At 43.5% G+C, this 24,517-nt stretch overlaps 1 protein-coding gene and 1 pseudogene across 1 annotated transcript in view; one reads left to right on the top strand and one right to left on the bottom strand.

Annotated features, from left to right (window-relative positions):
- abtb2b (ankyrin repeat and BTB (POZ) domain containing 2b) overlaps positions 1–22,411 on the bottom strand; it is a 313,371-nt gene extending 290,960 nt beyond the window's left edge. The window contains exons 1-2 of the mRNA XM_078549577.1: positions 21,317–22,411; positions 17,748–18,043 (exon numbers count right to left, since the gene is read on the bottom strand). Of these exons, the coding sequence (XP_078405703.1) occupies positions 17,748–18,043; positions 21,317–21,903 (883 nt within the window). The 5' untranslated portion in view covers positions 21,904–22,411. The remainder of the gene's footprint in view (positions 1–17,747; positions 18,044–21,316) is intronic.
- LOC144685048 (small nuclear ribonucleoprotein G pseudogene) lies at positions 891–1,278 on the top strand (annotated as a pseudogene).
- Positions 22,412–24,517: the final 2,106 nt, after the last annotated feature.

Below are 24,517 nucleotides of genomic sequence, written 5' to 3'. Positions count from 1 at the left end.
TTCATTGCAAAGGATCATCCCTCTGCCGGGAAACTGATATTTGGCCTCCCCCACCCTGCAGACAGGCCGGGGAGATTCTGCTCCTGATGTCATTCATCCATCACTCCTGTGCTCACTGACCTAACACTGGCTCCTAGTTAAACAACATCTTGATTTTAATGTCTCAACCTTATTTTCAAATCCTTTAATGACCTTGCCTCCCCCAATCTCTGTAATCTCCTTCAGCCCACAACCCTCTGAAATATCTGTGTTTCTCTTATTCAGGCCTCTTGAGCATTCCAGGTTTTAATTACTCTGCCTTTGGGTGGCTGTGCCTTCAGCTGCCAAGGCCCAAAGCTCTGGAAGTCCCTCCCTACACCCTTCACCTCTCAACCTCGCTTTCCTCTTTCAGGACACTCCTTATAACCTACCTCTTTGACTAAGCTTTTGGTCACCTGACCTGATATCTCCTTCTGTGACTGGGTGTCAGTTTTTGTTTCATCTTCTCTCTGTGCAGCACCTTAGGACAGTTTATTACATGAAATGAACTTTACAAACACAATCGTTGGTGTTATGAATGTCGACAAATGGACTGCAGCTCAGGAAACTGAGTGCAGACTTGGAGTTTGGTGAGTGTGGGAGTTTAAAGTCTTAATTTTGATCTTAAATTTTGCTCTTAAAATCTAATCTAGTCTGTAATTAGCAGTAACTGGAAAGCACTGTGTAAACAGGTTAAGTTCCTTTTCACTTGCAGTTTAGACAGGGTAAACTCACTCTCTGCTGTGAGAGCTGAGTAGTTAATTAGCTAACAGCTTGAATCTGGTTACTCCAGCACCAATTCAGTTGGCCGTAAATACAGGCCCTCTTTACTGTGAGCGTGACCTGGGCAGCAGTGGGAGCTGAGAGAGAGAGAGAGAGAGAGAAAGTTCCAGAGAGAAATAAAAAGCAACCCCGCCAAGAAACATGAGCAAAGCCCATCCGCCCGAGCTCAGGAGGTTCATGGACAAGAAACTGTCACTCAGACTGAACAGCGGGAGACGTGCGAGGAATTCCGAGGCTTCGACCCCTTCATGAATCTTGTCGTGGATGAATCTGTCGAGATGGCACCTGGGGGCCAGCAAAGGAACATTGGCATGGAGATTATCAGAGGGAACAGCAATATCACACTGGAAACCTTAGAGCGAGTATAGTGAAGACTGCTGTATTCCTGAAAACATGGAAAAGAATGTTGCGGAGACAGCACACACATCATTTTGAGCCCTAGAATTTTTTGGCCTTAGTTTTTCTGGTAGAACATGGCATTTGGTTGAATCATTTGAGGTGCAACCTGCCATTTTTGTGAATACTTCAGTGCAGCTGAGGAAACGGAGTGCAGACTCGGAGTTTGGTGAGTGGGGAGTTTAAAGTGAAGGGGGGAAGGTGGTGTTCATTTCTTTCATCTATCTTTCTCGCCCTGTAGGAATTGGTTCTTGCTCTACTACAGGGAAAACCATCTGGTTCACTAATGTCCTTTAGGGAAGGAAATCTGCCATCCTTACCTGGTCTGACCTACATGTGACTCCAGACCCACAGCAATTTGGATGATTTTTAAATGCCCTCTGAACATGTGCAATTAGGGATGGGCAATAAATGCTAGCCTAGCCAGCAATGCCCTCATCCCATCAATGCATAAAAAAAAGTTGTTAGCTGTTTGGTGAGTATCTGGTGAGTGGTTAAAGTCTAGAGGAAAGAGTTCGTGATCTGAAGTTGTTGAACTCAATATTCAGTCCGGAAGGCTGTAAAGTGCCTAGTTGGAAGATGAGGTGCTGTTCCTCCAGTTTGCGTTGAGCTTCACTGGAACAATGCAGCAGGTCAAGGACGGACATGTGGGCATGAGAGCAGGGTGGAGTGTTGAAATGGCAAGCGACAGGGAGATCTGGGTCATACTGGTCTCCTCTACATTGGGAAGGCCATGTGCAGACAGGGTGACCACTTTGCTGAACACCTTTGGTCTGTCCGCAAGCATGACCCAGCTGCACTTTACAGCCTTCCAGGCTTAACGCTGAGTTCAACAACTTCAGACAATGAACTCTCTCCTCCATCTTCACCCCTTTTTTACTCCTCTCTTTCAAATTTGTTTTTAAATTTACTTTTATTTTTTATCCACTTATTTTCATTTTCATTCATATATTCGTTGTTTTATCCCCTTTTTGATCACTTTTCCTATCCTTTTTCCCCAACCACTGCCCCTCCCCCCACCCCCACCCCCCAGGGCCATCTGTCACTTGTTCGGGTTGTTCTTTTCAGAGTGCTTACCCTTGTCCTGCTTTTATCACATTCTGCTTTCTCACCTCAATGCTACCATCAGCACCTCCTTTAGCCCTTACCACTACCATTAACACCCCCCTTTGTTCTTTTGTCCATGACATCTTTGTCAATCTCTCCTTTACCTCCACTTATCACTGGCCTTCTATTCAGCTCCACCTGCTCCACCTCCCTTAAACAGTATAAATTTCATCACATTTCCGCTTCTCTTTAGCTCTGAAGAAGTCATACGGACTCAAAACGTTAATTCTGTTTCTCTTGCCACGGATGCTGTTAGACCTGCTCAATTTTTCCAGCATTTTCTGTTTTTATTTACATCTGCAGGATGTAAATAAAACATCTCGAGGAGCTTCCACTCAGAGTCATTGAGCTGGAGGCTGAGCTGCAGACACTGCGACACATCAGGGAGAGGGAAAGTTACCTGGATGCTTTATACCAGGAGGCAGCCACACCATTTAGGATAGGGGCTCCTGATTTGGTCAGTGGTCAGGGGCAGGAGGGTGTGACTGTGAGTGAGGCAGGTAAGGGGACCCAGAGGGCAGGAGTGCAGGAGTGTCAGCCTCTGCAAATTTCCAACAGATATGAGATTCTCTCAGCTTGTTTGGATGAGAGTGGGGGCTGCAGGGTGGATGATCAAACTGACCATAGCCCCACGGTACAGGAAACCATTCAAGCAGGGGAAAGTGGGGGTGCAAAAGGAATGCAGCGGTACAGGAGATCCGGGGACAGGAGATCAGGGGGACAGGAGATCAGGGGGACAGGAGATCAGGATGTAGAATTGATTTGGGTGAAGATGAGAAATAATAGGGGAAAGAAGTCACTCATGGGAGTGGTCTACAGACCCCCTAACAGTAACCACAATGTAGGACAAAGTATAGAAATATTTGGTGCTTCTGATGAAGGGATGGCAATAATCATGGGTGACTTTAATCTACATATAAACTGGAAAAATCAGTGGTACTGAGCAAACTGATGGAGCTGCGGGATGACAAGTCTCAGAGTCCTGATGGACTTCATCCTAGGGTCTTAAAAGAGGTGGCTCATGAAGTAACAGATGCACTAGTGTTAACTTTCCAAAATTCGTTAGATTCTGGAAAGGTTCCATCAAATTGGAAAGTAGCAAATATAACCCCTCTATTCAAGAAGGGAGGGAGGCAGAAAACAGGAAACTATAGGTCAGTTAGCTTGATGTCTGTCGTGGGGAAGGTGTCAGAGTTGATCATTAAGGAGGGTATAGCTGGGCACTTAGAAAAACACAAGGTAATCAGGGAAAGTCAGCATGGTTTTGTGAAAGGAAAATCGTGTTTAAACAATTTATTTGAGTGCGTTGAAGGAGTAACATGTGCTGTGGATAAAGGGGAGCCTGTAGACGTGCTGTACTTGGATTTCCAGAAGGCATTCGATAAGGTGCCACATCAAAGGTTATTATGGAAAATAAATGCGCATGGTGTAGGGGGTAACATATTAGCATGGATAGAGGATTGGCTGGCTGGCAGAAAGCAGAGAGTATGCAAAAATGGGCCTTTTTCTGACTGGCAGGATGTGACGAGTGGGGTCCCACAGGGGTCTGTGCTGGGGCCTCAACTTTTTACAATTTGCATCAATGACTTAGATGAGGGGAGGGGAAAGCATGGTAGCTAAATTTGCAGATGGCACAAAGGTAGGTAGGGAAGTATGTTGTGAAGAGGACATAAGGAGCTTGCAGGCAGATATAAGTAAGTTGGGTGAGTGGGAAAAAATCTGGCAGATGGAGTATAATGTGGGAAAATGTGAAGTTGTTTCATTTGGCAGGAAGAATAAAAAAGCAGAGTATTACTTAAATGGAAAATGACTGCAGAATTCCAAGGTGCAGAGGGATCTAGGTGTTCTGGTGCGTGAGTCACAAAAAGTTAGTTAGACAGCAAGTAATTAAGAAGGCTAATGGAATGCTCTCCTTTATTACTAGAGGGATTGGACATAACCATAAGGATGTTATGCTTCAGTTATACAGGACATTGGTGAGACCACATCTTGAATACTGTGAGCAGTTTTGGTCTCCTTATTTAAGGAAGGATGTAAATGCATTGGAGGTGGTTCAGAGGAGGTTTACAAGATTGATACCTGGAATGAGTGGGTTGTCTTGTGAGGAAAGGTCGGACAGACTGGGCTTGTTTCCACTGGAGTTTAGAAGAGTGAGGGGTGATTTGATTGAAGTTTACAAGATCCTGAACGGCCTTGACAAGGTGGACATGGAAAGGATGTTTCCTCTTGTGGGTGAGTCCAGAACTAGGGGGCACTGGTTTAAAATTAGGGGTCATTCTTATAGGACAGAGACGAGCAGAAACCTTTTCTCTCAGAGGGTTGTGCGACTTTGGAATTCTCTGCTTCAGAAGGCGGTGGAGGTGGGGTCATTGAATATTTATAAAGCAGAGGTAGATTCTTGTTAGGCAAGAGAATCAAAGGTTATCAGGGGTAGATGGGAACACAAACAGATCAGCCATGATCTTACTGAATGGCCGAACAGGCTCGAGGGGCAGAATGGCCTCCTCCTGCTCCTATTTCATATGTTTGCATGTTCATATGACCAATATCAGAATCTACTTTATAGAGATTGGCAGAGAGGGAAGAAAATAAACAAATTAGGCTAATGAATTGATGCAGAGCCATGGTAAGAGAGATAGAAGAGTTTACTAAAAGTTTGGGGAAAAAGATGGGTTTAAATAAGGAGGGAAAATGGAGAGATAGGTCTGGATTTTTCACGTGGCGTGCAAGCTCGGCGGGAGCAGGCAGGGGCAGTCGCAGAGCTGATCCCCATTGGCTCTGCTCCGCCATTTTATGCGGGCGGGCCAATTAAGGCCCGCCCAGGGTAAGACACGAGCTGTAGCACTCAGCGGTACTTGTGCAGGTGGGGGGAGGAGGGAGGGTTTATTTATTTAATGAAAGCTTTAGGAAACTCATTCTGCTCGTGGATGAGGCTTCCTAAAAAGTGTAAAGGCCGCTTGGCCTTTTCGCCTGCCCACCAACCTTAAGGTTGGACGGGCAGCATTAACAATTACATTAATTACTTCCTTAATGGCCTTAATAGGCCATTCACATATCGGCCGGCACGCAGCTAACTCATCACGCGCTCGCTGAACAAAACATCGCGAGACAGCGCGATGACGTTGGGACACGCGCCCAATGTCATTGCGCATCATTTTATGCGTAGATGTGTTGGGCCCATCCCGCATGCTGACTGAAAAATCCTGCCCATAGAAAGGTTTAAGATTGGGTCTCCCACAAGTTGGGATGAAACAACTGAATGTTCCGTCAAAAATAGAGCAACGGAAGTGGTGATGCACAGAAGAAATTTGCAGCTCTTATAGTTTCACTCATCACAAAACTGATTGACCTCAACTAAATTATTTTCAATAATCAATCTGGTACTTTCTACTTAAATTAAGAGCAACTATAGTTCTGCTGAGATTGAATACCAGCTGTGATTGATTCAGTTTGATCTTCTTGACAAAGAAGGATTTGCAGGGCTATGGGGAGCGAGCAGGCAAGTGGAACCAATTCTTTTAAAGTGCTGCCCAAAGGCACAATGGGCAGAATGGATTCCTGTTGTGTTACAAAATTCTATGGTTCCCTTTCATTCATCCTCTTTTCAGCTTGAGTATTTCTAAGTCATTCACTTAATTGTTGAAAGCTCGATCAAGTTCCATTCATTAGCTTTGCCATTCTTAACCGTTGTTGCATACAGTTCATGTGTAGCGATGTTTCGCTTAAGTCTGAAATTGCTAGAGATTCAAGCTAGTGTGCTTAAGAAGATGTAAGGGCTGAAATTCAATCTGACCTTTGGGAACAGGTTGGGAAGCAGCGAGAGAGGAACTGGAGAATCAGGAGGGAAGGTGGGGGAGGGATGGGGCTATGGAATTCTCTCAGGGGTGGGGAAAATGGATGATGGCCTTCCTGCCAAAAGGCCAGTCAAGAGCCACTTAAGGGTCTCTTCCCACTGTCACTGGTGTTTTAACAGTAGGGGTGGGGTCCCTTCTGTTGAGTGGGGTGACTGCCCAGTAAAAACTAATGGCTTCCCTGTGGGCTTGGGCTGGGGGGAGGGGACCCTCCTCATTGGGCACTCTGTGGTCCACAGAATACCCACCCCCACCCCCAAACAGTGGCAAGGGCTGCCCCTGCAGAAACACCCTTGTTTCCCTCACCAACCAATGACACCCAGCCCTCACCACCTCACCAGACTGGCCCTGGCAACTTTGACCCCACTTACCTTGGTGCTAGGGCAGCATCCGTGCTGCTTCTCAGCTTGGGGTGCAGTCCCAGCAATGGCCATCACTCATGGTGGCACTACTGGGACTGAAGAGCTGCCAGCCATCTGTTTGGTGAGGAGATCTTGGAGGGGGGAGTCTTATCTGTAAAAGTGACAGGAGTCCTGATGACCGGCAGTTAAATACTTGATTGCCACAGAATCGGTTCAGGGCTCACTGAAATGGCTAAGGCTTTCCAGCCTGTCATCGGGGTCACCAGCACAACAAAATTCAGGCCAAGGTAGCAGCTAGATCAGATTCCATGCATGCGATAAAACAGCCCTAACGAATGACATGTTTCTTCCTGAGTGCCCCTTAACAGCGCTGAGCAATGAAGAGGTGCAGCATATTTGGTGAGTCCGTGGGGAGAGTTGATCGTTATCAACGGGGAGTTAGCTCCAGGATCCATCCTACTTTATCTTCTTGTTGCAGCTCCTCTTTCTAAAGGTTTTATGACCAAAGAAGGTTCTACTTCACTTTATACCATTTTCTAGCTGAGTAAATAGGCGTCAGCCACAAGCTGTGGTTTAGTGCACAGCATTCATGCCTCCAGTGGTTTTGGGTTCGAGCTTCATTCCAAAGACGTGAACACAAAAATCCAGGTTGACAGTGAGGGAGTGCTGCACTGTCAGAGGTGTCGTCTTTCAGTGAGGCCTGTATGTTTTCTGAGGTGGGTGTAAAAGACCCTGTGGCACTGTTTCAAAGGAGAGCAGCAGAGTTATCGTCAATGCCCCCAATCAAGATTACAAAAAACCGATTATCTGGCCATTGACACATTACTGGGAGCTTATTGTGCAAAAATTGTCTGCCACGTTTTCTACATTGCAAAAGTGACTACACTTCAAAAAGAGGTGCTGGTGCAGTGGCATTGTCAATGGACTAGTAACCCAGAGTCCCAGGGTAATGAATGCAAAATACTGCAGATGCTGGAAATCTGAAATAAAAATAAAAAATGCTGGAAAATCTCAGCAGATCTGGCAGCATCTGTGGAGAGAGAAATAGAATTAACGTTTCGAGTCTGTGTGACCCTTTTTCAGAACTGGGAGAAGAGCTCTGAAGAAGAGTCACACGGACTCAAAACATTAACTCTGTTTCTCTCTCCATATATGCTGCCAGAGCTGCTGAGTTTTTCCAGCATTATTTATTTTTATTATTGTTATTATTGACCCAAGGTAATGTTATAGGGACCCGGGTTCAAATGGATTGACATAAAAACCCATCTGGTTCACTAATGTCCTTTAGGGAAGGAAATCTGGCGTCCTTACCTGGTCTGGCCTACATGTTACTCCAGAGCCACAGTAATGTGGTTAACTCTTAAATGCCCTCTGAAATGGCCTAGCAAGCCCCTCAGTTATGTAAACTGCTACGAAGCCTAAAAGGAATGAAACCCGACACAGACCCCTCAGAATCGATTTAGGCGTCTGAAACGACAATGGCAAACTCAGCCCTGTTGACCTTTCAAAGTCCTCCTTACTAACATCTGGGGGTTAGTGCCAACATTGGGAGAGCTGTCTCACAGACTAGTCAAGCAACATCCTGACATAGTCATCCTCATGGAATCATACCTTTTTCTTATTTGTTCATGGGATGTGGGCATCGCTGGCTAGGCCAGCATTTATTGCCCATCCCTAATTGCCCTTGTTCAGAGGGCATTTAAGAGTCAACCACATTATTGCGATCTGGAGTCATGTGTAGGCCAGACCAGGTAAGGATGGCAGATTTCCTTCCCTAAAGGACATTAGTGAACCAGATGGGTTTTTATGACAATCGACAACGGTTTCATGGTCATCATCAGACTTAATTCCAGATTTTTATTGAATTGAAATTCCACCACCTGCCACCACCTTACAGACAATGTCCCAGACTCCACCATCACCATCCCTGGGTATGTCCTGTCCCACTGGCAGGACAGACCCAGCAGAAGTGGCGACACAGTGGTATACAGGTGGGGGGGGGGCGGAATTGCCCTGGGAATCCTCAATATTAACTCTGCACTCCATGAAGTCTCATAGCATCAGATCAAACATGGGTAAGGAAACCTCCTGCTGATTACCCAATACCGCACCCCACCCCCTCTCAGCTGATGAATCAGTGCTCCTCCATGTTGAACACCACTTGGGGGGAGCACTGAGGGTGGCAAGGGTGCAGAATGTACTCTGGGTGGAGGACTTCAATGTCCATCACCAAGAGTGACTCAGTAGCACCACCACAGACCGAGCTGGCTGAGTCCTAAAGGACATAGCTGCTAGACTGGATGCTGCACATGCATCTGTCCATGACAGTATTGGTAGGAATGACCACCGCACAGTCCTTTTCTAGATGAAGCCCCATCTTCACATTGAGGATACCCTCCATCATGTTGAGCAGCACTACCACCAAGGCCAAAAGTCCTGGAACTCCCTTCCAACAGCACTGTGGGTGTACCTACACCACATGGACTGCAGCGGTTCAGGAAGGCAGCTCACCACCACCTTCTCTAGAGCAACTAGGGATGGGCAATAAATGCTGGCCCAGCCACTGAAGCCCACATCCCGTGAATGAATACAAAAAAGTGCTTAATTGACTCTAAGAGTGCTTTGGGACATCTGTAGGTCAGGAAACGTGCTATATAAATGCAAGTTTTCCTTTCAAGCTTAAAACTTCAATCCTAGGCCTCTGGAAAATGTCATTCACAATCCAAATAGTTTGAGGTGCACAAAAATGCTGTCAAATGATTGGCCCCAGATCTGAATCTGAATCTCATTATCACTGGTTAATCTTCATCTGCATTTTAGGTGAATCTATAGAAAGTTCAGAAATGAGAAAACTGCAATTTGAAAGGTCTGTGATGATGACTGTTACAACAGTGCCAATTTCTTGAAAATTCTACAAAATCATGTAAAGTCTATTATTTTTCATATGACACCAGAAAAGGTGGGGGAAAATTAGTTTGGTTTGTGGTTCAAAACTGTCTTTCACTTTTTTCCAACCCATCCTCCTATGGCCAATCTTTTATCTCCCCTCCTGGTATCTGACTTCCATGGCTCAGTGTCAATTAGTGTCTGATTATCATTTTATGAAGCATCCTGGGACATATTTCTATCTTAAATGCACTATGTTAAATTAATATTAAAAAGCACTATATTAAATGCTCCCAAAACCTGGCAGATGGAATATAATGAGGGAAAACGTGAGGTTATGCACTTTGGCAGGAAGAATAGAGGAGCTGAATATTATTTAAATGGAGAAAGACTGCAGAAAGTTGCAGCACAGAGGGGTTTGGGGGTCTCGTGAATCCCAAAAAGCTAACATACAAGTTCAGCAGGTAAAAGGAAGGCAAATGGAATGTTGGCCTTTATTTCAAAGGGAATGGAGTGTAAAAATAGGTAAGTCTTGCTAAAACTATACAAGGCACTATTAGACCATACATAGGATAGGGAGCAGCTGTTCCCCTTAGTTGAAGGGTCAGAAACAAGGGGACATAAGTTCAAGGTGAGGGGCAGGAGGTTTAGGGGGGATGTGAGGAAAATCTTTTTTACCCAGTGGGTGGTGATGGTCTGGAATGCGCTGCCTGGGAGGGTGTTGGAGGCGGGTTGCCTCACATCCTTTTAAAAGGTACCTGGATGAGCACTTGGCACGTCATAACATTCAAGGCTATGGGCCAAGTGCTGGTAAATGGGGTTAGGTAGGTAGGTCAGGTGTTTCTCAGGTGTCAGTGCAGACTCGATGGGCCGAAGGGCCTCTTCTGCACTCTGTGATTCTGTGATACACAGGATACTGTGAACAGCTTTGATCCCCTTATCTATGGAAAGATGTACTGCCATTGCAGGCAGTCCAGAGAAGGTTCACTAGGTTGATCCCGGGTATGGAAAGATTTTCTTATGACGAGAGGTTGAGTAGGTTGGGCCTGTACTCACTGGAGTTTAGAAGAATGAAAGGCGACCTTATTGAAACATATAAGATATTTAGGGGCTTGACAGGGTAGATGCTGAGAGGTTGTTTTCCCTTGTGGGAGAGTCTAGGACCAGAGGGCATAATCTCAGAGTAAGGGGTCGCTGATTTAAGACAGAGATGAGGAGGAATTTCTTCTCTGAGGGTTGTTAATCTGTGGAATTCTTTACTGCAAAGGGCTGTAGAGGCTGAGTCATTAAGTATATTCAAGGCTGAGATAAACAGATTTTTAATCTGTATGGGAATCAAAGGTTATGTGGAAAAGGCAGGAAAGTGGAGTTGAGGATTATCAGGTCAGCCATGATCTCGTTGGATGGCGGAGCAGACTTGATGGGCCGAATGGCCTACCTCTGCTCCTACGTAGTATGGTCTTAACGGGTGTTGCTCTCAGCTTTCCAGAAAGCTCACTTGCCCTGCCATACAAGGTCAAATCTTCCAGTGTACTTTGAAATTCATTCCACTCAGCTTGACCATTCCAGAACTGACTTGCACCAGCAAGGCCAACCTCAATGACTATTTGTTCCTTAAATCCAGAAAATTCCTGTTCCATCCTCTTCTCTTTGAACAGAGAAACAGCTCTCACCAGCATCCTGCTTGGTTGCTAACACAAAACAGATCTTTCCTGCTCTTCACCACAGTAGTTGCTTTTGACTCTCTCTCTCTCTCTCTCTCCAAGTCTCTGTATGTGTCTCTAAAAAGCAACTGCTCCCTTTCCTGTGTTGCAGTACAAAAATTGTTATCTGTTATCTGTGTTACAGCGCAAAAACTGTTATCTGCTTTTCAATAAATTTCGGTTTGGCTTTCTTTCTCCATGATAACCAGATCACATGGGTCTGTCTCTGGGCAAAGTCCCACATTTGTAACAAGGAGGAAAGCTAGATAGAGATGTGGAGAGGTATAGGGAGGAAATTCCAGAGTTTGAAGCTTAGGCAACTGAAGATACAGCGACCAGTGCTGGAGCAATTAAAATTGGGGATGCATAAGAGGCCAAAATTAGAGGAACGTAGATATCTTAGAGGGTTGTGGGGCTGAAAGGGATTCCAGAGGTAGGGAGGGGCAAGGCCATAGAGGGATTTGAAAACGAGGATAAGAATTTTAAAATCAAGACATTGCTTGACCGGTAGCCAATGTAGATCAGCGAACACAGAGGTGATATGGGAACTGGACCCATTTTGAGTTATGACATGGGCAACAGCGTTTTGGGTGACCTCAAGTTTATCACTGATCATGCCAATTGCCACAGAGACAAATTCAACCATGATCTGCATCTGCAAATAATCTACCATCATCTTTATCATCATAAATGAAAGTTGCTGTTAAGGAGCAAATAAAATAGAACGTTTTAAAATGAGCCATCCCATGGTCTATGAGTCCTTGGGTAATGGGAGGTAGAACTTACCAATAAAAAGGACACTGTAATGCACTCATTCACTGAGATCGTATTATATGTTTGATTTATATTTTGGTATAAAATATCACCAGAAGGTGTCATTTGATTAGTTCTTTGCCCTGTTTAATGTGGTAGATTTTAGGACCAGTTCCATTTCAATTCATGCAAATTTGTACCTTGGTTGAAGCACTAAAATGTCCAAACTGGAACTGGCAGCTGTAGGGTTTGTTAGAATCGATTTTCCATTAATTCTCATTTAATTTGGCTTTTGGAGTCCCAGTGGATGGAAATCAGCCCCTGACATTGATACTGCTAAATCTGGTTTCTGTTGTGAAGCAGTAGACATGTAGACCTGGCAGGTTCTGTCAACATTTTACAGACGAAAGCCAGCTCAAGGTGCCAGACTCATGCAATTTGAATTAATTGACCTTAAAGGTCCTTAAAAGGTGCTTTTTATAAGCTTGAGAGATCATAGGCAAAGCATGGTATACAACTTCATATAAAGGCATTTCATATTAATGACACATTTAAACTGGTGGGTTGTGGAGAGAAATTGTATAACTTAATTACTTCTGAGACTAAAGAAGAGAATATATAGAGTGCCTGGGATCCAATCTATGTAAAAATCTTGTTTGACAGGCTTTTATAAAAGTTACTTACATCAGCTTTTTTGTCTCAGAAAGATGATATTTATAGTGGATCAACTTGATTAATTGTGAAGATTTTATTTTAACTTTCTTGTCAGTTTGATTAACAAACCAAATGGAAATATATAATGAGATAATGCCCAATGCTCTTCAATATCCTATTTCACAGAGCTGTTAAATTTGTCCGAGGGCAATAGGGCTGAGATTCAATTCTCATGTAAAGCTTTTTTATTGCATGACACTGCTTCTTCAAATTTTTATTGCTTTGGAACAGATGCTGTTACAGATGGCATTCTCAGGTTTATCTGGTGTGTTATTGCAGCTTCCATATAATTTTCCTCTTTATCATAAATTTGATTGGTAGCTTTAGCCTGAATTATTTGGTTTGACAACACAGTGTTTTTCACTAATTTTGTGTTTTTACTGTAGGAAAATTGCAGCCAATTTGTGAACGCCATGGTCCTAAAAACAGCAATGGGGGTGAGGACCAGTTAATCTGTTTTCTTTTAGTGATATTCGTTGATAGATGGTCTCTGCACACTGGGGAGAACTAGCCTGCTCTTTTTCAAATAGTGCTACAGGATCTTTTAAGTCTACCACAGAAGCAGATGGGCTTTCAGTTTAACATCTCATTAAAAAGACAGCACCTCTGACAGTATAGTTCTCCCTCTGTACCACACTGAAGTGTTAGCCTGGATTATGTGCTGACATTCTGGACCAATGAGCCAAAGCTGACATAATTAATTAAAAATACTTTGGTCTAGTTACTTTGGCACATGCTGTGGGTCAAATAGCAAAGGTCAGTCACTGTATCTGATGGAGAGTGTGAACTGTCACTGCTCACAATAATAGTGGTTTCATACTGCATGTATCTCTTTCCCTTTCCCAGAAACAACTTAACTCACAAAGTTTCTGTCAAAGGCAAAACCATTCCATTAAAATACAGGCAGCAAGACCAGTAATATTAGGGATGGGCAATAAATGCTGATGTGGCCAGTGACACCCACATCCTGTGAAAGAATAAACAAAAAATATATATAACATAATCGTACTGGTCCCGAGATCTAATTCAGAAAACTGTGCAGCTCCATCAATTCTGAAGATTGTGTTGGGTTTAGAGGATAAAATTGGTGCTAAGGGTATCAATTTTGTGTTCACCAAAAGATCAGTGCTATTAAAAAAAAACTTTTCTCATGAGTACTGCCAGGTTGGGTGTAAAAGAGTCGGATGCAGTTGTTTGGCCCAACATCATTCCCTAACCAAGTCCCACTACATCTGTGTGTAATTCCCTTGTCCCATCTGACATTTCTGAGTCGATGCCACTTTAATATCCACTTAAGCAAAGTTATACGCAATTTTGACCAGTGTACAAGCAGCCATGAAGCACTAGATTGACATAAATTTACTACTGCTATCTTTAATCTGAGAAAAAAAATGTCTCAGGTAAACCAACAGTAATTTTACAACTTTAATTCCTCTGAACTCTTTATTGGGATGATTTCACTGTTATATCTGCTCCAAGCAGCTGTAGTTTGTTTGTTTGCCTAAAGGTGGATGGGCTCCTCCATTGTACCTTACAATCTGAGGAGTGCAGCGGACATCCCTTCCTGATGTTCCCGAGCTTGGCCTTTGCAGATCCAGCAACTGTGACATGACCGAGTCCAGAGGCTCATCATCTGACTCGGACTCAGCAGATTTCTGGCCTCCAGCAGTTCTCCGAGTGCCGGGGACTTGGGAAGTCCCTGCCTCCGCCTGCTGTGGATCAGACAGTGCGATGTGCTCAGCAGACTGTGATCCCAAGGCTTCTCTAAAGCTAGGTCCCACCGAGGTGTGTGTCTCTGAGCTGGTGGAGGGTGTGGGTGAGGCTGTGACGGGACCAGGGAGGGTGTCTTCAGATTCCTCTTCAGAGGTTTCTTCAGGGCTTGATTGGAGGCCCTGGGTCATGGACTCTGTCGGCTGTTTTCCAGATGTGCCTGTGAAAGCAAGGAGAGATAATTAGTGCATGACAATGGCCTGTGAAACAGGACACATCACTCACAGCATGGTTGTCTGATGGATGTTGCACTGCTGGACCCTCACTTGGTAGAGCAGCACCGACCTCACCGTCAGCACAGGACCGGTCCCGGTCATCGCCGGCCAGCTGGATGGCTATGATTTCAAAGTCCATGAGGACCTTGATTTCAGGCATTCCTCCACCGGTCTGAAACCTCTCCCCCTCTTGTTCTGTGCCAGCTTGTCCTGTATGGATACAGATGGAGAGAGTGTAAGCAGGGTGCCTGCCAGGCCAGATGATAAGTGTGCCTGGCCTGGTGAGTGGTCCCATGGATGGGATGGGGACAATGAAGGTGTGTGTGTGAAAGAGTGAATGATGGTGTCCCTTGAACTGGCAGTGAGTGAGGGCCCTGTGGGTGTGTGATGGGTTTGTGAGTGTGTGAGTTGAGAGTGATGAGAAGAGTGACTTACCCTGGTGGAACGGAGGAGATCATTCATCCTCTTGTGGCACTGGGTGACTGTCCTCTTCTGCAGAGCGTTGGCGCTGACCACCGCTGCCACCACCTCCCATGCTGGATTGGTGAGGTTGCTGCCCATCCTGCAGCCAGAGCGGGGTTAGAGCCCTCCACTGAGTCCAAAAGGCACTTGAGGGATGTGTCACTGAACCGGGGGTCTGCAGTCTTTTTGCCTTTCAGGGTTATGTCTCCTTTACAGCAGTCGTGGGCTGGAAACACTGAGAGGTGTGCGTGGGGGTGCATTTTAAAAATGGTGCCCAGCCTGAGGAAGCAGTGAGGTGATGGCGTGTCGGGCGAATGAGAGGCCGCCTGCCACCAAACGACGTGTTTCCCGGGAATACGTAATTAATGTGGTGGGTTTGGGACGATACAGCGTGAGAAGCCGCTATTGCGGCCGGCAGGTAAAAGGTCGTTTTACCGCCCAATACCGCACTTAGTGCAAATCTGGGACAATTCTGCCCCTTGTTGCTGAATAATAGCAAAATTGTCAAAAAACCTTCAGTCATTATTATAGATTAATTTCACAACTGGTGAAAATAATAATTAAAAACATATTAGAAACCTTTCTGAAAGCCTTTCCACAGTGTTGGTTAACTAACATCAATTTACATTTTTTGGAATAAATATACAGTTTGCATGTGTCCAGTAGGTCAGTAAATCTATTCCTTCAAATCCTTTTTGTGGTTACTTGAATAGAATTGTCTCCTATTTAAAGAAATTGAGTTTTCAAAAACATCAATGGCCTTGGTAAGTATAATCTTTAAGAATAGTATATTGCATGGGACTTCTGAATGTTCAAAGTGAAGTCAAACAAAAATTCAGTGAAATAACACATAGTTAAACTTCCTTATAACAGACTGCAATTTCCCAAGACTCATTATAATATTCCCCCATCTAAACTGATACCGGGAGCCGAGCAGTTTAAATCACAAAAAGAATAAACCCTGATAAACAGAATCATTTCAACAACCTTCACAAGTTTGTAGTAACATGAGATGAAATTTCCCCTCGTTTTCTCAGAGAAGAAATTGGAGAAAATTCCAGTTTTAACCTTTGTCACTCAAAAGCTGCCAAAAATCGAGCAGTGGCTGTCATTTGAAAAAACTGAAGAAATTCCAGAGAGAAAAAGGTGAATTCTCTGAAATTATCACATCCATCATTTTTCCTTTGAAAAGTTTTAATAACATTATTACAGTAATCCATCTGCCTTCATTTCCATTTCTAAATGAGCATTAACTCAAAAATAATTTGCCATGTTGACTTTGCATATAAAAAAAACTACTGTAACATAAATCATTGAATAAAGAACACCATGATTTTAATCAGCTTTAGTTCCCCAAAGAAAGAAAATACTGATCCCATGAGGATTACAACAGCATGTCTATCGCATAATATGCTTCAAATGCATCAAAAGGCCAATTTTCTTTTTAGCTTTTGGCTATGGTTATGATTTATATTATTAAATGGGACTATTTCTCAAACTGTCTTTGATAAGCTGTGCTATAAATTTCAGAACACGAGATCACAAATACTTAACAATATAAAATAATCCAATTGTAATCATAGCTTTTGGACTTCAGAATATGATTTTGATAAATATTCCCTTTAAACATTTCAGGCATTAAAAGCACCAGACGACCCAGAGGCCAAGCAATTTAATCAAATATTTACATTGCAATGTTTGTTATTACAGCATCATGTTAGAAGTTGTAAATTATAGGCCATTATTAAAACTGCAATTCCCTTTATCAACATCCAAACACTGAAACGTCTTCTGTGCCTTCAAATACTCAAACTTCATAATACAATTTAAATGGCTTTGACACTTAAGCAGAAGTGTCTACTTTGCATTCTTCTTACTTCAAAGAAATGCTTACTGTAAGGAGGGGAGGAGCACTGTCAATGTAGAGTACTTGTATCTCCCACAGCCCCTTTTTTAAACTAATGTCTGCCTCTGAACAATAATTGTATACTAATTCTGGGCTTCACATCTCCCTACAGAGAAAGATTCCAGTAACAGCTGATGCCAGCCCTGGGTCTTGCAAGAGAGCATGCCCCTTGTGAATATTCAAGCTTGCTGTAATTTTCATTTCTGTAGACTATTTTGGAACTTCATTTGATAAAGTGGTAATGATTCATAAATGTATTCTGCCTCCCAATGGCAAACAGAGCTGCAAAACATCTCCTCAGCACATTCCTTCACAAGACTCAGGGCCTCTAACTCAATTCTCACTGTTAATTCCCTTCAGTCTTCCTTCCTCTACTGTTCAGTCTTTTCAAACACAAACACAATGTCACATAATCACTGCATATGGATGTAGCTTTTTATCTTTCCTACTCTGTCCAGTCACCATACCCTGCACTTTGGGTCTTGGTCATTTACCCAGGATTTGAAATGAAATTAACAGTGAACATGCTTTTTTTCATAAAGATTTGAATTTACTTCTGGCTGTGGAGCAGCCGTTATTCTTCACAGCTCCAGCATTGTCTTAAATCTGTAGGTAGCTACATCAAAACTGAAGTTACTCTCTCCTATTGAATAATGTTCTCTTTAAGCTTTGAAACGATAATAAACAAAGATGGCTGTACATTTACTGTAATTATTTTTGTCTTAACCACTTAGTCATGAAAATGTTAGCGAAAAGATTGAATTACACACAGAATGGGATTGAAAATTTCAACAAGGTTTTCTCAGCCAGACTCTCCTTACCGTTGGCATTCTTGCCACAGATCAGATGTTCGTAAGGCTGCAGGACACCCCAGAGCTCAGCGTCATTGTTGATGCACATCTCCAGCATTTCCATTGAAAGCTCCTGTCTGCCATCGTGCATGGCTCCCCCTCCTCCTTCTGAACCATGTCCTGCTGCTACCCTGATCCCAATCTCTTCCAGCAGACTCTCCATACAAGCAGCCAAAGAGATTGCAGCATACTCATGGATGCGCACTGAAACCCTCGTGTCCACCATCCATCTAAAGAAGCGCCCCACCGAGAAGGTAAGGCCACACCTGAAAGTATTAAGAACAGAGGTGCTAACAAACTAAACATATCAAAGATGGGCCAGTGCAACTCAGATGAACAGAATAAGAAGATGACATAAGTATGTGTCATTAAATGGCTTTAATGCTAGAAACCTGACTATTTACATTTTGTTCAAATATACATCCAGGTATTTATTAGATTATTCTGGCTAACACTGGAGTTTGATCACCTATAACAAAGCATCAGAATTAAATATTTTAAAGTTGGGGTCTTCCTGGCAAGGTAAGTTATAATCCTGCCCTTCCATCAGTAGAAACTGAATCTGTATCTAGCTCAGAGTAGTGAGATTAGAGTTTGCACTCTCTGTGACAGATCTATACAATCTAAATATTATCCTTACAGGACACAAGTCAATAGCACAAAGCTGCTTGTAATTCAGCACTAAATTGGCAATCTCATTCAGGAAGCTCAACTAAAGTGACTAGTTTGGAAAATTTCAAACCCAGGGTTAATGTAAATTATTGGGAGACTGTAAGGAAACCTTCACATTCCATGCCTGGGGTGGGAGGTGCAGCATTTAATGCATAAAATTAAAGGAGCCTTAAGAGGAATAAATATCTGAAGCTAAAATGAGTTGTCCATAACAGAGATGAACTCAATGCACTACTTAAAATGAGATTTTAATCGGGTGCAATAAATAACAATCTGTATACTATTTAACTGAATAGGATACAAGGGGCTCAAATTAAATTACAGGTTGGAACACAGGAACAGGAGGAAGCCAATTATCCTCTCCATCCTGTTCCACCACTATTTACTGAAAACTTGACTGATCTGTGAGCTAACTCCTATCCTTTGCCCGTATTGCTTAATATCTTTAGATAATGAAAATCTATAAATCTCAGATTTAAAATTAACAATTGATCTAGCATCAATTGCCATTTGTGGAAGAGAGTTCCAAATTTCTATCACCCTTTGTGTGTAGAGGTGTTTCATAATCTCACTCCTGATAGGTCTGGCTCTGAGTTTTAGGCTCTGCCTCCTCGCCCTAGACTCCCCATCCTGTGGAAATAATCTCTCTCTATCTACTTTATCTGCTTCCCTTAATATCTTGAAAGCCTCAATCGAATGCAGGGAATATGATACCAGTTTATGTTTTTTTTTTATTATGTCCAGTGCCTGTTCAAGACATTTTAATCATCTATCTACATGGAGACCAAAGCTCCTTGTTGCTGCATTGTTTCTGGTTTTTGTTGCTGCTTGTTTCAAATGCAAAGACTCGATTCCTAATTGAGATAACTAGCAAGATGAATGTCGACAGAATGCTGTGACCTGATTCCTTCACAGACATTTTGATACATTCCTACCCTGGAAGATGTACCATTACACCAGAATATCCAAGCAAGCGGTTTTTCCCTTTCCCACACAGGGTTTTGAATTTGATACAGAGGCTCAGGGCTTCCCTGATTTATATAAAAATAATCTTTGATCTGTGGAACATTTAAGTCATTAGAAATAATTGAAGACAAGTCAAGTGATTTCCAAAGTCGATGCTTTGTGTAGGGGCCAATTGGAGCTTTGACAGATGCTAATTTTCCTAAATCTGTTGCAGTGTTGTAACATTAGAATATTTGAAATGTGATTTATAAATAAAAATTTACCTGAAAATATCTTTAGCACGAGTAGGGAAGAATATTTTCCTGCCATGTGAAAACGTTTATCAGTTTTGTTAACTGTTAAACAACATAACTGGTAGACATAATTATAGCAATTTTTCATTAAATCATAATTGTGGCAATCACTGTTTAGTAGATGAAGTTGTTGCTACCTGAGTAGAGAGCTGAGATAGCAGGGAGCAGAAAGATACCACGTGTAGCTAATTTCTTTTTCATTTCTAATATAAAGAGTAATGTCCTTTGTATAACTTTACATGGCAAGCAACATATTTACGGATATCGATTCTGTCAGTGTTTGTTAGTTTCTAATTTTATATAAAAAGGGAAGTCTTTACTTAGCACTTTACCATCTATCTCTATCTTTATTGTGCAATGGTCTATAATAGTGGGATCACAGCAGCTGCATAAAATTAATTTCAATCATCTAGTGAATTTCTGTGCATAACAACTCATTCTCTAACAAACTCTAACAGTTTATTACCAATGGAGGAACTAGTCTGGCTAATATTAGCGAGGTATTATGCAAAGTTGCTAACCGGAATTTAACTGCCACACCTTCAGGTCAGTTTGTTGGAAAGCATTGAAGTATAAAAGCTGTTGTTATTGCATCTTTTGCTAAATGTACACAGAAATCTCTGAAATTAGCAAGCGTCACTTCAAAGCTGCAGTTTGCACCTGCTTTAGCAACTAACCATTCTGATATGCACGTTCATAAAAAACATCGAAAACATCTCCATACTCTGCTTAAATATCAGGGAAACTGAACAATTTTCCAATTTGAGCACTGATTCCTTGGCCAATTACAGCAACACATACTAAACAACAGTTACCGATTCCAGGAAAATATCCCCCAATGAACTAGTGTGATTCCCTTTCCATTTCTTACATTAGCTATCACTACCATCTCACTGAGTGAAATTGCCAAATTAACCCAGGTTTGAAGTGAATGATATGAAATTGTGTGCTGCAGGTATATGTCCCCGAAGAATTCAGCTCATACTGCCCACACTTATTTAATTCAGGATCATTACAGACAGTAGAGAAACCCATAAATTTAATTATTCCATGCATAATGCACTGATCCTAAAATGCAGATTTTGGACAAATTGTATAACTGAATAACATATATGCAAAAATCACTCTCTTAGAAGAATTGATATATAAATAGTTGATGATTTGGATTTCAGTCATACTCAACTTTGAATCAATTTTAATGTGACTTTGTTAAAAAAAAGTTACACATTTCAAGGCAGAGGAGGGGTTGAACAGTTTCCGATTTAAGACAGTGAGTATCAGTTTGGAGTTAGCCAGTGGAAACGTAAGGGTCTCTGTCCTCTCTGCAATGTACATTAGCCTAACATGAGTAAACCACCCCCTGTGCATCAGTGGAACATTTCCATTTGCACACCAACCTTTCTTCCAGCCTCTGCGAGGTTACTAATTTCAAGCTGAATCCACTAGAAACCAGGCTGAGAATGCCCACCTCGTTTCACTTAGATCTCTGAATGCAAGCCAGAGGAAATCACACCTAGAATTAATTTTGTACTTAATAACCATTCATGGTCAGCAAGCTGGACTCTGTTTACTGCACATTTTGAACCAGATACAAAAAACAAGGGGTACCTGGAACTCTTGCTTTTTCTCAGTCTGTCTCCAGCACTCATGTTATACAGAGACAGAGCTTTCACTGAGGCAGAGATACAGCTTTCAGACAGGGACCAGGACAGGACGAGTCTGATGGCGCTTTGGATCTGGAACTTGGTGCATTTGGAGTGGATGACACTCAGTCTCTGCGCCTCCCTGGAGATCCTGAGCAGAGGTCTCCTCAACAAGTATGACAGCCTCCTGACCCCCTCCTGAGGGAAGAGTTTGCCACATTCCCCTGGCCTGCCTCTCTTCAGCAGCTTCCCAATGTCTTCGTCCGTCCACGGGAATTCCTCCAGCTCCGGGAGCCGGGGACATTTGAAGAAGATGTCAGTGAGCTCGGGCTCCTCTGGGAGGACCGTGTTCACAGTGTCCCAGCTGTTATTGCGGCTGTTCATGGAGCCTGAGAGGTACCACCAGTTCCCCCTGTGAGCTGCCTGCAGGGCTTGTGAGTTGGACCTGGAGGAGCAGAGACTGAGTGATCTGCAAGAATCTCCTGCCCCATATCCCGAATCCAGAGTCAGATCTTCCAGCGTCTTCAGGCTGGGGTTGTACAATGCGGCCATTGTGCGGTTTGGGAATGTTTGCACAGTCCCGGCCAATCCAGCTGGGATGAGGTAGCTGTCCAACTCCTTTCTTCAGCACATCGGGCGCCAGTGGCTCTGACTGAGCTTCACAGCCCGTGGACTCTCCCAATCTGTCTCCAAACCTCTAACAATCCCCAACAACTCTCCTCAAACTGTCCGGCAAAGCCAAACCTTCCACTTTGCAACTGTCTCCAACTCTCCCTTCACTCCGGATATTCCAGGGAAATATCAGAGGCGGAAAAGTCTTCCCAATATCTTATTATTATTATTTTTAAAAATGCTGCAGTTGGAAACTGCTCCTTCTCTGCAGCTCCTTTAACTCCTTCACCCAACTTTACTCCACCAGAGCAAAATATTTCTTTCCTGTTCCAAAACTCAGGAGCTTTCTCCGGGGAATTTAATGGTAAAGAGTGAGAGTCGCCTCGGCACAGACCGAGCCAGCGTCTCCCTGACTCTCCCGCACACACTCCCCGCGGCTGCTGCTGCCTTTTCGCTGCGGCTCCGCTCTCCCCATCCTCCCCACTCCTGTCAATCAAACCCCAACAGCCAATCACCGTCCACCATGCAAATTCAGCTCCAGCCACTCCGCCATCGCAGCCAGTGAAGGGACAGGGGGAAAATGTCCCATTGTCCAATGGTATCACGGGATGAGACACTGGATCTGCGGGAATTCTTGCTGGTCCGAATGGGTTATCAATCCCGGTGTGTCTGCAGATTCCCGTTCGAATGCAATCCTGGTCTCTGCAGATTCCCAATTTCCCAATGTAATCCTGGTCTCTGCAGATTCCCAATTTCCCAATGTAATCCTGGTCTCTGCAGATTCCCTATTTCCCAATGTAATCCTGGTCTCTGCAGATTCCCTATTTCCCAATGTAATCCTGGTCTCTGCAGATTCCCAATTTCCCAATGTAATCCTGGTCTCTGCAGATTCCCTATTTCCCAATGTAATCCTGGTCTCTGCAGATTCCCTATTTCCCAATGTAATCCTGGTCTCTGCAGATTTCCACTCCCAATGTAATCCTGGTCTCTGCAGATTTCCACTCCCAATGTAATCCTGGTCTCTGCAGATTTCCACTCCCAATGTAATCCTGGTCAGTGATTTGGTCAGTGGTCATGGACAGTGGCTGGGGGGGGGGGGGGGGGGGGTGTGACTGTGAGTGAGGCTGGTAAGGGGACCCAGAGGGCAGGAGTGCAGGAGTGTCAGCCTCTGCAATTGTCCAACAGGTTTGAGGTTCTCTCAGCTTGTTTGGGTGAGAGTCAGGGCTGCAGGATGGATGAGCTGACTGACCATGGCACCGTGGTACAGGAAGCCATTCAAGTGGGGGGAGCAAAAAGGAATGTTGTGGTAGTGAGGGGCAGTATAGTGAGGGGGATTGACACTGTTCTCTGCAGCAAAGAGCGAGAGTCCAGGCAGTTTTGTTGCCTGCCCAGTGCCAGAGTTTGGGATATCTGTTTGGGGCTGGAGAGGAACTTGCAATGGGAGGGGAGAGGATCCAGTGGTCGTGGTTCAACATAGGCAGGATGAGGAAGGAGGCTCTGCATAGTCAGTATGAGGAGATAGGAACCAAATTACAAAGCAGAACCTCAAAGGTAATCATTTCTGGATTATTACCTGAGCCACATGCAAATTGGTAAAGCACAAATAAGATTAGAGAGATGAACATGTGGCTTAAAGACTGGTGTGGGAGAAGTGGGTTCCAGTTTGTGGGACACTGGCATCAGTATTGGGGAAAGTGGGATCTGTACCATTGGTACAGTCTACACCTGAACTGTACTGGGGCTCGTATCCTCGCGAGTCGCCTAGCTAGGGAAGTAGAGAGGGTTTTAAACTGAATAGTGGGGGCAAGGGATCAAATTTGGGAAGATGTGGTAAATCAAAGGGTAGAGACAAGGCAAGGGAGACAGGTACTAATACGAGAAATGGTAAACAGACCATGACAGGAAGGGATAGGGAGCCCAATTCTAAGAGTAAAGGAGCAGATAGGGCTCAACACTACAAAAATAATATAAGGACAAAACTAAAGGCTCTGTATCTTAACATATGTAGCATTCAAAATAAAACAGATAAACTGATAGCGCAAATAGAAATAAATAAGTACATTACAGAGTCGTGGCTGCAGGATGACATAGATTGGGACTTGAATATTGAAGGGTACATGACATTTAGGAAGGACAGGAAGTTAAGAAAAGGCGTAAGAGAGGTTGTGTTAATTAATGATGATAATAGCGCATTAGAGAGGGATGGACCTAAATTCAGGAAACCGGGATGTAGAAGCAGTTTGCATTGAGATGAGGAATGATAAAGGCAAGGAGTCACTTGTGGGAGTGATGTACAGGTCCCCTAATTGTAACTACACAGTAGGACAGAGTATAAGAGAAGAGATAATGGGAGCTTGTCAGAAAGGTGCAGTAATAATCATGGGGGATTTTAATCTACATAAATACTGGAAAAATCAGATGGGCAAAGGCAGCATAGATGAAGAGTTCATAGAATGTTTTTGGGATAGTTTATTGGAACAGCACATTCTGGAACCAACCAGAGAGCAGGCTACACTGGATCAAGCAATGAGATAGGATTAATTGATACTCTCAT

The sequence above is a fragment of the Cetorhinus maximus genome, chromosome 9 (assembly GCF_964194155.1).
Source record: "Cetorhinus maximus chromosome 9, sCetMax3.hap1.1, whole genome shotgun sequence".
Taxonomy (NCBI): domain Eukaryota; kingdom Metazoa; phylum Chordata; class Chondrichthyes; order Lamniformes; family Cetorhinidae; genus Cetorhinus; species Cetorhinus maximus.
The sequence above is the reverse complement of the archived record's forward strand: the minus strand, read 5'-3'. Positions and strand labels throughout refer to the sequence as shown.